The sequence below is a fragment of the Haliaeetus albicilla genome, chromosome 3 (genome assembly GCF_947461875.1).
Source record: "Haliaeetus albicilla chromosome 3, bHalAlb1.1, whole genome shotgun sequence".
NCBI classification, from domain to species: domain Eukaryota; kingdom Metazoa; phylum Chordata; class Aves; order Accipitriformes; family Accipitridae; genus Haliaeetus; species Haliaeetus albicilla.
Window position 1 is genome coordinate 48,857,533 of NC_091485.1, and position 13,976 is coordinate 48,871,508.

General features: G+C 34.2%; 1 protein-coding gene across 2 annotated transcripts in view; it reads right to left on the reverse strand.

Moving 5' to 3' along the window:
* Window positions 1-13,976, reverse strand: part of MMP16 (matrix metallopeptidase 16) — a 190,424-nt gene that overhangs the window by 84,801 nt on the left and 91,647 nt on the right. For both annotated transcript variants that reach the window (XM_069779627.1, XM_069779628.1), the window contains one exon: window positions 6,661-6,783. In XM_069779627.1, the coding sequence (XP_069635728.1) occupies window positions 6,661-6,783 (123 nt within the window). The remainder of the gene's footprint in view (window positions 1-6,660; window positions 6,784-13,976) is intronic.

The window sequence follows — 13,976 nt, forward strand, 5'->3', positions numbered from 1 at the left end:
TGCCTTAAGAGTCTTGTTTTGGAGACTGTTATTCTGAAGTTCTGAGTCCTAGTGATTCTAGAAAAGATTTGGGTTTTCCTTCCCCTCCCCCTCCTTCCCCAAAATATCCTAAAAAAAAATTATCCATGTTTCAGTGGCACATTTTTGGCTGCAACAGTTTCAGGAGCCCTGCAAGGCTGTCAGGATATACCTCACTCGGCTCTGTAAAATCAGTCATGTGAAATTTAAATACAGTACATTAAGTAGCACATATTTGCCATTAAATTTCACTATTTCCTTTTTTCCTTCCTGAGCTGTCATTAGAACAGCTTGTTATACTTTTCATATAAATTGCTACAATTCTGCATATAAAATCAACCCTTCTGACCTAAGATAGACCCAAGAGGCAGTTCAGCAAAGGCTAGACAAAGCTCGAAATGCATAAAGCTTATTATTGCTGCTTACCTTAGCAGTAATGGCCTCCACAAGAGTTGTAATAACTCAGTGACAGACTTCTTCATGGCCTGTAGACTTTGATACTTCTATTCTCTCCTTCATATAATAAATACTGTTTTTAAATTTGTTCTATGTTCATTTGTGCATTAAATCCAGAGTACAAGATTACCAATATCTTACTACGCTGTTGTGCTGATTAGACTGGATACTAATGAATGCTTTTAGAATTATTAGGTAATTATAGTGATGCAAGATGATCTTTTATTCTTTTTAGAACATCAATATTTCTATTAAATATAAATGGGGAAAATATTTCTATATTGCCACCTCTCTCAAAAATTCCAAGATTTTCTTGGAGCAAAGTCGCAAAATGGAAACCCCATTGTAAAGAAAGCAAGCACACAGAAGATAAAAGAGCAGGAAATTCAACTACACTTTTTTCATTGCATAAATTTTAGAATTGCCACACTGTGATTTAATCGCCTTTTATTAGGTACATTTTACATGTCCTCTCCCCTTACATTCAGAGGTTAGAAATCCTAAGGTTTAATAACACTGCTAACAGTTCTTTAGGAAAATGGCAAGCTTTAACTTTAATAAGTTAGACTTTGGGAAAGCATCAAGCTTTAACAGAGGGATAAATATGCTTAAATCAACCCTCAGGAACTCAAGTATTCCATTTTATTCAGATTCCTAAACATTGCCTATAACGGCACTAGCAGATATCAGGTAGCTAGATACTGGAAACTTTCCTGTGTATTATCAGGTTGACTAGAATTGCATTTTTAATGGTATTTCTGATTGAAAGCTGGTAGGAGATGCAGGTATAATGACAAAAGAATGTTTAATAGAGCCTTAATTACCATCTAATTCTGCATTTATGCTTACTACAAAAAGCTAATGCTTAGTGTCAGGAATCATAGCATCCCTGTCCCATTAGTCCTTAAGAATGGAAGCCCTATGGTAGTCTAACAGTTTATGAGAACTTTATGGTAGAAAATAAGTAGTCTCTCTAGTACAGATTACTATTTTTCTAGATTTGCAGCTGTCAATCATCAGAATTCCAGCAAAATATGTAAGTAGGAATGCTAAGAACTCATGGGCGGGTCTTTTTGAAAACATCTGTTTTCAGAGAACCCTGAAAACTTCTTCACCATCTCACTCAGAATGCTCTCCACATCTGGAGGTATCACTTTTCAATATAAATCTTCATGCATTGTCTATACTACCATGTGCTCTAATTCAAAATTTGTTAGTGACTTAAAATGGTAGAGTAGAATTCCAGAGCATTTTTTTAGGTATTTCCACTGCCTTAAGGTCTTGTAGGCCTCACATGTACGTAGGGAAAAAATTATATCAAAAAGCAGCCCAATCCTGTAAATGCTTCTGGCATGTTTCAAAATATATTAGTCAGGTACAACTGAATTAAAGCACAGAATATTGCTAGCATATTGAAGAAAAGTTTTCAGACATTTCAGTTATTCACAAATTTGTTAAAGTTAGGACATTCTCAGCATCTCTGAAAAAAACCCAGATAATCATTATTTCCCCTTATGTCTGCTTTTCATTTTTAATGGGAAGAAAATATGCTCATGTCTTGATGCTGAAATAGTATAGCCATATATTTAAAAAATAATGCAGTGTGAATGTCATCACAGTGCAAAGCTTGTGTTCTCATTTCAATTTGGACACAGAGCTGACCTTCTTTCACTCATGAGCAAACTGAAATCAAGGAAATTCAGCATATACTGACTTTGTGACAAGTATGATTAATAAGGTATGCAATTCCTTGATTTAGGAAATATTTTTAAATATTCTTCTGTAGTAGTATACTCAAAATATTATTTTATTAAAAAATCTTGTTGCTACTTTGAATCAACAGTGTTTTCTAAGTTTTTTCTTAATTCAGTATTTTCTTACCTTTCAGTGTGGCTTTTAAACACCCAAGAATAATTCTCTTTCCATGTTCCACACAATATGGATCATTCAGACCATAAAAATAACATAGTCTATGGTTAACAAGCCAGATAGGACTTTTCATTGCATACTGAACTCTCAGCTAGCCTTAATTCATTTAACTGGGCAGCATAAAGTTAGACATGTCCAAATCTTTCATCATCTGTCGGTTTTTGGAGAGCTGAAATCCAGGATGTATTCAACTTCTTGAGAAAGGAAAAGGACATTAATCTAGGGCTTGACCCAATGCCCACTGAAGTCAAGAAAAAGATTAAATTAATTCTAGTTAGTATGGGATGAAGCCATTGACCATCTACAATTAGGTTTTCTCCACCAACTAAATTTTTACATATTGCTGAATTATCAAATTGGGATTTTTTCTTCCTCAATTTGGCAAAATAAAGCAGCATACCTTTCATATTATTATTTTCTTTTATTTTAAATTGTTATGTGTTCTAAGTAATGGTTGTAATTCAAGGCAAAGCTTGGCTTATTAGAGAGCATTCTCCAATTTTATTTGCAAAAGTGTTCTGCAGACTGAATAATCTGAGCAATTGACCAATGACTGACTGCCGGAGTTAAAATTATGAATAGTATGCCCAGAATTCTGATGAGGAGTACTTTATATTCAATAATTGTCTGTCTAAAAAGGACATATAAACATTTATGTTCTATTTTTACAAAGCTGATTGCTTTATTGATTCACATTGTTGCTTCTTTAAAGTGCTGCATGATTTACTTCCCTAGGTAAGGTGATTGGTTTTTGAGACTCATAGGTGTACTTGTAAACATGCCCTTAAAAAAAAAAAAAAGGAAAAAAAAAATCCCTTAATAGGTTTCATAGATTTCTTCTCTGACTCTTTATAATGTTCAGAGATTCTTGTGTAACTTGATACAGTCTAAAACACTAAGGAAGAATCAACACCATATCATTAAGATCTTTGTAGTCTGTTCTGTAATGGGGCTATAATTTTCATGTACTCTAGATGTTCTCCTTCACTTGTATACTCTTCTGGCTGGTAAAAAGGTTCAAATAACCACTTTCTGTTTCTCTCTTTGTAAAAAACATGTTAGTATATAACATAAGTACTAATAATGTTTACATGGTATACCGGCATGAACTATACCAGGCAGAAAAGAACAGTAAGTAATATTGCTGTGTAACTTCATTAGAAACAGAAATTCTAACAAACACTTTATTCACCAGTTCAAATAATCAGAAAGCTGCATTCCCTGGGGGAGAGAAAGTATAATTAATGCAGCACAATGCCCATTCCATGCTGACTTTCCCAATATTGGAAATCTGCATTTTGATACTCTCTGCAGACATATTGTTTTCTAAGAGTAATTATCACCTAAGTCCAAAATGTAATATGTCACCAAAAAGGACATAATTAATGTAAATTATAATAGTAAGTTGCTTCTCTGAAGCTCCATCTTGAAATTTTGGGGTAGTGTTTCAGCTTCAAAAATTACAAATTGAAAATATGGAAATGTAGAAAAAACATTATGTCACATGTATCTGTTTTGATCCTCTTACCCATGATTACAGGGACAATCAAAGAGGAAATATATTCTGACCAACATTAATTAATTTAAATTTAACAGGTGCCAGGAGAAATTCTTGGGGAAAAAATGAGTGACAGACAAAAAATGCTAGAGTAAAAACATAAGTAGATACAATTTAAAATGCATTTATATGTGTTCTCAATTCTATTTTTCCATTAATAAATTCTTGATGTTTTGCCTGGAGTTATAATTGTTTCATTTAAATAGAGCATCTGAGGATATACTCTAAGACCAAGTAGCCAGACAGATAGTAAGTGGTAAATGTAGCTTTTGGTATCTTTCAAAGGGCTCCTCTCAGTGCTGGTATTGCACCTATTTGACAGTGATGCATAGAAAGAAGAACCCTACATTTGCGTATTTCAGAGAGTCAAACAAGAGTTTATACGTTTACAGTATTATACTAAATATTTTCTTGAAATAAGCAACAAAGGAGCAAATTTGAAAAGCTTGCCTAACTCTACTCCAAAATCCTTGGCAAAAAATAATCACCAAATATTTTAGGAAAACCCATTAACTGCTGTTAAGGTCCATGTTCTGCTCATCTGTTGGTCTCTTTTTAACATAATGGGTATGTCCACAAAACACTTTTTTTTTTCTATTACCCTTCCTCTTCAGAAAAGCTGGTGAGTGCAGTCCTACGATAAGATAACTGTGATGGATGGCATCTTATTTATTGTTTATTCTGTGTTTCTGTTTGGGGCTGGGGCAGGGTGGGACTTGGTTTGAGTGTGGGTTTTGTGGGGTTTTGGTTTTGCTTTCCAGAAAAGTGGAGGAGGTAGCGGACACTGAAATGAGGGAGAAATCACTCTTTCATTGGAGGAATTACTGAGCTTGCTTAGCAGGCATACTTCAGACTACAAGGTTCAACTGGCCAGGAAGACACAGAATGCAGCTGGAAATCTGCAGGTTATAAAGAGACTGAGACGTAGCACTGAGAAAAATGGAGCAGACAAGTGATGCTAGAGATATGATCAAAAGTTTAGGGAACAAAGCAACTTAAAATGTCATTCAGTTAACTGGTATTAAGCCTGTAAGAAGGGAATTGCTGGGAAGAACAAAGCAGGTGAGGAGAAGCATGTAAAGAATTTTATTTCCTTTTTTGTTGCCCTTATTTGCTTTGAGTTATTTTTTTAATTCAGAAAGATTAATATTGTATTTTTTATTCTACTAAAATTTGGGGTTTCTACTTTAAATGTCTTTTGGTCTGTAATTCACAACAAAATATATTATAGGCTTATTCACTTCAAAGCTTTGGTTGACTAGAGGTCTTGTCAAAGTGAGAGAGTGGACATTTTACAAGAGGGAAGGCAGGAGGTAAAGAATTGCTATAAATTCTTCAAAGTGAGAAAGATTACTAGATAGTTGCCACATAGTTTAATACCGGGCACCCTTGTTTGTTATTATGATTAATGCCTTGGGTGACAGTACAGAAGATATACAAGTGGCAGGATTTAGACTGTTGTAAAAAATCCTGCAATGAAATGGAGAATCAGACCCTGTACAAATCAGAGGGATAGAAAACCACACATATTTGTAGGTGACCATACATGCCTTGCCATACATGTGCACACACTACATTTAAATTTTAAAATGCAGATAAATGTAGAGTGCTGTAAGTGGGCATTCTTATCCTAACCAGCTATGTATTACATTTACATTGACAATAAAGGACTCCAGCCAATGCAACATACTAATCTCAAGGCAGTCATTTCTCTATTGCTTGAAGTTATATCAGTGTGTAATGTCTTAAAATAGAATTCTCCAATTCACACATAAGCCATAGTATTGACACAAAGTTACTAATAAAATTCCCTCCTCACTGTGGTATGAAGAACAGTCTATATGACCCTTAGAGCTTATGAACTTAAAATGTAATACTTATATGGGTTCATGAATAATAACATCAGTTAATGAATTTGAAAACTATGTTACCCCTCAGAATTTACCCTTGTTATGTATTACAGGTATCCCAATGAAGCTGTGTACATCTTCAAACAGGCTGTATAGGAATCCTTAGTTTGCTGACAAATTATAGATTTTATATTACATACAGGACACTCTTCGGTTGACAGAGGTCTAGCAAGTACATGGTTTGCATCTAACTTTCCCTGCAAAGATCAGTTGTGACAGTAGGCAACATACTCTGTAAACTACATGTCAGACTCAAGAGCTATACAGATGTACCCCCCTGCACACAACCCTGTACCCATCATCATGTAGCCAAGAAATGGTTGGGTCAGTGACTCACCAAATTATAATCAAATTCATTTGTACTTAGAACAGACCTGTAGGCACCTACGTTTTGCAGAGACTGACTCCTTTCAATAACCTATTTTACATACCTAAATTAGAGATCTGAGTTTCATTACAGATTTCAGTTTCAGAGCAATATTCCCTGAGAAGTTGCCAAGAGGGTTGAAAGGTAAGGTTAAAGATATATTGGGAGTTAAATTGATGCTGAAAGCTTCAGAGAATTTACTGATTACTATATGCATGCAATTTTAATCCAAGAAAATAATTTGGTTCTTATGTAGCACATACATACTTATCCAAGAGGTATCCAAATCAGCATTTTTATATCACATATTAATAATAAACTTCTCAAAATACTGAAAAATATTTCAGAATTTTATATTTACTTTAAATTAAAAGTCAGCACTACTAGTGACATTTACATATCTATATGAATATCTTTGGTACCTGTAAGTGATATGTTTGTGTTGCCATTTCTGTCCTGTTAACGCGTAGCGTTTCCGACGAATGTTAAATTTGGAGCTACCTCTTGTTTGGTCAGGCACACCACATCGAGGCTTCTTCATCCAGCTGCAAGAAACAGCACCACATAGTTAAAGCAACATGAAAGTTAAAGCAACTACTGCACCCAACTAATAAAAACATCATACTTTTTTGAAGTTACATTCATTCAAAGTAATTATGATCTGTATTACTAGCTTGCTTGCTGAAGGTGAAGTTAAAGTATATACACAAAGATTTAGTTAAATCACTAGTTCCTAAATTATTTTTTGTATTCTGTGATCCTTCTCTTTTGTCTCATTGTCATGATATTTAAACAAGCCTTTAATCAAAAAGTCAACTGCCAGAATTTTTTTTTTAATTCAAGATACTGAAACTGCTAACTTTATGATACTATTAAGTTCTTCTATCTTACTCTCTTTCCACACAATGAAGAGTATCTCATTGCAACTGTAAGCTCCTAGTGGAGATATTTAACTCACAAATTCTGCTTAAGAATATTTAATGCTCTGCACAAAATCAAGCTGAAAAGGTCTAAATCACAAACAACAAAAATGACCATTCCAGCAGCATCAGGCTTTCCACAAAAGTGTTTGATTTTTACAGTGGCCTTCAATATTTCAATGTTTTCCAATATTTCAAAAACTTCACATTTGTCAGCATTCCAAATACATCAAAATTAGGATGATACCTAATTCAAAAGCATGAGTTCAACAGCAGTATCATTGAACTGTTCCTCACTTAGAGCGTAAGCGGTTATTTAGTTTGAGTAAAAGTGAACAAAACTCAGCTGAAGTTATTATATTATATGAGCTATTCAACAAAATAATTTGCCATCAGGAAGATAGCAAGATTAAAGACATTCACTGCATAAATAAAAGACAAATCTCCTCTGTTACTTTTCCAGTTCATTTGACTTTATTTCTATCATGCCAAATAATTACTGATGTAAAAGCTGTAGTTTTCCGATGGTATTTACCACAAGAGTAGTCATACCCTATATTCAGGCTTGCATGAATGAACTTCTGACCGTTAAACTGGCATTTAAGCATTGTTTCATAAATAAATATACACACAGCAGCTGCATGTATGTATGACTGGATGACAGAAAAGTAATTTGAAATGTCATCTCAGAACGCAGACTACTTTTAAAATGTGTAGGTTAACAAAAACTCAAAAAAATAACCAGCCAACCATCTTTCATCTTTTCCAGTAGACATTCGTAGTTCAATATATGCAAAATGAAGAAAACAATCTTGTTTTGTCAAAAAAACCCCATGGAATATTTGCAGTACAAAGGAGTAGTGTGTGTGTGTGTGTGTGTGTGTATAAAAAACTACATAATCTAATGAAAACATTGATTTTTCAGTTCTGTACTCAAGGAATGAGATATGCATTGTAAGTTTTAAACCTATTAATACAAGTCAAACCATATTGCATACTGAGTGAATTTTTAGAGATGGGCTAATGCAGTCAAAATCAGCCACACTCATTTTCATAAATCCATGTGAAGAGGTTTTACAGTACAGCCAGACTTATAACACTTCATATATGCCGTATCTATGGATATGTAGCAAGCTATTGTTTAAATGCATAAGTAGGAGTTAAGCTCACCAGCCTGTGGGAATTTTAGTGATAGTACCAAGATGTCACTGCACCCCACTTGCACTGATAAACACTATAGAAGTGCCTGCAAAAACTTTGATGGGTGACACATCCATCAAGTCGTACAAGTGGGGAAGCCAAAACTTATGAATTTGCCTGAACTGAAGACACTGAGTTCATTGTTATCTGTTTCAAATAAGAAACACAGAATGATTTGCTCTAATTTCTGTCAGAATAATTACAAAGTATGCATGGCACATAAAACAGTTGACTATTACTTGTATTTGCAAGGAAGACAATCTTCCTTCCCTAGTGTCTGCAAAGACAATACTGCAAAATCTATAAAGCTTTACTCCACCAGTATTTGCTGAAACACCCTGCAACTTTACTTCAGGTTCCTCTGTTTTTTAAAAAGTGTCAGTTCAACAAAGCAGATGTTAGTGATTTCTGGGATGAAATATTATTGAAAAGTTTCAGCTGCTCTAATAAAAAAAGAAAATGAAGGAAAGAAGCAGATCTTCATTACAGACCAAAGGGGAGTTCTGTTCTTCTTAGTAAAATGATATCTTATTTGCACTTCAGCAAATGAGATTAAAATTGGCTCAGACCTCAGAAAACTTTTAGACATATTGTCAGTAATACTTTTTTGCAGTGCATGTTAGATCAGCATACATTTACCATGCATTTTAATGACAGGGTATATTTAAATTATGCTGTTGAAACTGCTCACACACATTGCAGAAAAAGACATATACGTAACAAAAGAACAGTGTTCTCACCTTAAGGTGATATCACTACATCAAAAGAAAGAAGCAAGGAATAAAGCAAAAACAATTAACTGTTATATTTTGTTAGAAACACCATACGAAAATGTCAGTCTTGTATAAAATATGTAATATATCACTTATAGTTGTATTGTTTCAAAGGCAATGACTTTAAATCAATTGAATTAGCCCCCCCCCCCCGCAAATGTTTAAATTATTTAGCTTAACTGATGGAGACCTATTTTAATAGCAGGGTTTGCTCATTGGCAAGCCAGGGGCAGCTAAGTGTAAATATTCCAACTTGTGAATTTAAAAATTTCTGAATATTCCAAGTTGTGAATTCAAAGCTGTTACTGAAATAATCTCTCAAGTTATGTCAAAGGCTCAATACTTTTACAGAAAATAATGTTAGCATAAAATGTTTTACACTTAAGATTTAATACAAAAAGTCAAGAACAGTAGGAAGCATGGATTCAAAATTCAACATTGTATTATCTTACTAGAACTACTGACAATCTGATTTTAGCAATACAAAACATAGCCCAAAATAAACTGTTATGAAATTAAAGCAGTCACAATTTGTTCTTGCATTGATTTGAAGTGGTATCTACCTATCAAGAACATTATGCTTGTGTACTTCTTGGTTTGGATGGGCAGGGGATGTTCCATGTTGTCATGCTGTCTGGCCCACTAATGTTCTTATTATTCTTACATGAAGACTGCGACTGTGGTTCACACACAATATAAATCGCACTGTAAATCAAATGTAAGCCTTTGCACAAGTGGTTCACTAGCTCTCAGGAAATTATCTTCAAGTAAAATTTAAGGAAAGATGCAATTTGCAGCTGAAGAGTTGGACTATCACCAAATCTATCACCCAGATCTTAGCTGAGCTAAACTTAGCAGTCAGAATTTTAAACAAATTATTACATGGTTAGTATTGGAGTTCAGCATTTTCTAGCACAGAAATGAAGCAAAATGTTAACTTCTGGCACATAAATTTTCCTTTTTTTTTTTAAAATATGTTAAAATATTTTTTTTTAAACAGGAATTGTTCTCACACTGACTGGGAGGAAAACTTCTGTCGGTAGTTATCAGTAATGCTCATGACATTTGGGAATACTTCATGTGTAATATGCTCTTCCATCTGGGGGGGCAATTGACAAATAAAACATTCATTTCTATTTTCTTCCAAATATAGCTGTTTTTAACATAATATGGTCAAGGTCTCCCATGTTCTTGATTGCTTGTTGGAGTTTAATTAATTTTTTTGAAATAATTTGTTTTAATTTTAAAAAGCTCCATACTGGTAATGACTTTGCCTCTCTTTCACCTGTTTCTGAACTTGTCGAAATCTTTTATGCAGCAGACCCTCAAAATTAGTATTTTATCAGTACTCAATAAAGAGGCTTAATTGTGACTAATGTACCCTATCTGTAGACTATGTCACTTCAAATTCCTCTCTTAACTCCATTAATTTGAATCTTGAGCAGCTATATATGTCAAGAGAATTAAACCAGTTTAGACTCAGAGAAAATCTGAAAATATTAAAATTAAAATAAAAATACGCAGCAAAATTGTAATGCTCTTCCAGTAGAGAGAGAGCTGAAACTGAACGTCTCATAACTCAAGCCAGTTGCCTCACCATATTTGGTTCTTCGGGGGTTAAGAGGAAGAATCTTTTTCTGTCTCCTCACTTTCTTAAGCCTTCAGGAAAAAGTTTTGGTCTAACATAGAATCAAAACATCAAAAAAACTACCCTTCATTTATCCCTAATCAAAACTGCTGCTTAGGCTATATAATGTTTTTTTGTTGTTTGTGGGTTGTTTTGGGCTTTTTTGGTTGAGTTATAGCAAAAAAGGAAAATCAAAGGGAGAGTCCAACTTGACTTACTGCAACTTGACTTAGTGGCTGGAAAAACTATAGACATTTATTTAAGAAAACTACTGAATGGTACCCTTAAACTTCTTGTGAGGAGAGACAGATATGTTTTCTAAACATCTTTACTCTTCCCTACTGTACTTCGCTATTACAGGACTTTACTGACACTCCTCTAAGTGATAGGAAGCAGTCAAAGAGTGATGTAAGATACTGTATTTCAGCTCCATTACTGATGATGATTTGTCTGCAAGGCTTCTCATTGAATTTTGCTGAGGGTACAAGACTTTATGTATAGCTTTTGTACAAAAACATTTACTAATAAAATAGACCACTGAATCAATTTCAACAGCTCAAAATTTACCATTCACTCTTACTCTGTGACTGATAATTAATATATAAACAGCAGAGGTCACACATAAATATGATTACATCTTGATTATAAACCTTGAAGTAAAGTTGTTAGAAGCTCATCTGAGCATTAAAATAAGCACTTTTGCCATTTATTTATAAAGGATGGCATTAAATTAAAATTAATGCTTTGCTACTATTGCATAGATTTAGTCAGCATCCTATACACAACCTTTCTATCTGTATACCAGGAAGTTTGTAATATACCCCTTTAAACTGCAAAACATGTTTTGGAAATAAACATGTAAAGCAACTTTAAGAAAAGACAACTAGTCTTTTTCTACTTGGTATGTTTGGTTTAGGGATGTGAAAGAGCAGGATGCCAACAGTGGGTCCATTTTCAGAAGACTCCTTTTTAATGAATCATTGACTGTGTTTTGTAACATATAAATGAATCACAGGAAATACTGTGGCACGCCATGCAAATGTCAGACAGTATTTTCATTGGGTTTACCATTGTCATGATACTAGTATTCGGAACATCTCTCATATTTTTACACCATTATAATGATGTCTCTTTCTACCACTCACTCTTCCTTATCCCCAGCAATAAGCATGCATCATGCTTTTCAAGCCACTTGGGAAACAAATTTAAAAATATAGCAAAAACAAGTGAATGGTGAGTAGTAGGGGGAAGATGAACACTGTTCATATTTATGCATACCAAAACACTCATTGAGGGATTATTGTTTTTTATGAGCAACAAAATCCCTCCAGAAGACTTTTGGTGATGTGGCTGGAGGACATTATTTCTCTGTTAATATCCCCAAAGCTGGTTCCTATCAAGTTACTAGTGTAACTTCTTTTAATTGTTTGTCCTTCTGAAGACGAAGAGGCACATCATAATCTCTTCTCAAGACATGCTAGAGAAGCAGGTAAATCCTCATGCACAAGATGAGAACATATTGGTTTTATGAGGTTCCTGCTGTTCTCTTTATTTTGTAATCCCAATATTGTATGTGATTATAACATATTAATCACAGAGAAACAAATGGTAAACTGTCACATATTGCTGGCCAAAAGACAGTATGTATACTTTCTCTGTAGATGAAAGGGAAAATTATTTCAAATGTTTACAAAATACTGCAATAAATGAACAAATGAAAAAAAAATTATCCTTTGTTATATAGTCATATCTTCCAAGAATATTCAATGGTGTTAATTGATGGTAACTTGAGGCCACAGTTTAGTTGAGTTTATTTTTTTTTCTCAACACCAATGCATATGTGACAAGTCTTTAAGAATCAGTTCTGTTCCCAACTTGGCTCAAGTTAATGCAACTCCAACTGTGTAAATAAATGCAGAATTCATCCAGCATGAGTTATATGTAGCTAAGAATTGCCATATTTTAATATATCTTTCTGTGTAGAAGAAAATCATGCATCAAAAGGTTTGGAAGACTGACTATCCACCAGATTGTAAAATTAATGTTTTGGACTGCTGCATAGATGGATTTCTTTGACTCTTACATTGCAGAAGAAGTGAAGACAGCCTTGCTGATGTGCTGGCCAACAAGCCCAATTTAGCAAACATAAACCACTTTCCTTTGCAATTGAAGTGTTTTTGGTTTGGTTTTTTTTTTCAGCTGGCTAGCTGATACTCTAAACTAAGAGATGGCCTCCGCTTTCCCTTAGGTTACCACTTCCTATCTTCTCTGTACTCTTAACTGTGAACAGATTCTTTTCCTTTTAGTGAAATACATTGCCTCTTACAAAGCTGCCACTAATGTGTCTTTAAAAGGCTACGAGTGACTGGTATAGCAGCACCCTCCACTCAAGGATCAACGACTGAAGCTATATAAAGAACCTAGCCTTTCCACCCTGCAGATTGGATCATAAACATACTTTTGAGCATGAGTCTCTCACAAGGCATTTACTGCTATTGCACTGCATGTTCTGAGGTCCTTTAAATTCCTAAACTGAGGGACGTGTGATCAACTCACCTCCCCTTAGGGCAGCCCTAAAATCTGCTCTGCTTTATTGCTTTTCAATGCAATAATGCATATGCCAGTGGAATAAAATGATTTTTCCAATCCTGCCAGCATTTTGGGTAGTCTCTTCCCTAAACTCTAAATGATAGAAAAATCATTCATGTCAACTACTTTACCAAAAAAGAATAACGGAAGGTGACACATCATGTTGAGGCTGGTAAATGGGAAATGAAGGAGGACACCCCCCCCAAAAAGCATTTTAGAGAGTAGAAACATATTTCAATAAAGTAAATGTTGGATATGTAGTGACAGTACTATTTGTTATTGTTTGCTTTTCAAGCAAAGTAACTTTTTCTAAAATCACAAGATAATCTTTATCACATTTTAACTGGAATGAGTACAACAAGCACTTCAATTCTTAATCCCAGGTACATTTTCTTAACTGTGTACTAATACTATTTTTTTTTTCATATTTTCCTGGCACATTTTTTAAATTTGTTATAGTATAGAGTTGTTTGGAAGTGCCTTTTAATAGCTCTGTTTCACAAAGTTTCCCTGTGTTCAGTCTGTCAGTAAAATCAGACACTGGCAGCCTTACACAACTTCAGAATTGCAAAGGGCATGCAAAACTAATCCAATTTTACTGCATGTTAAAATGACCATACTTGGTCTTT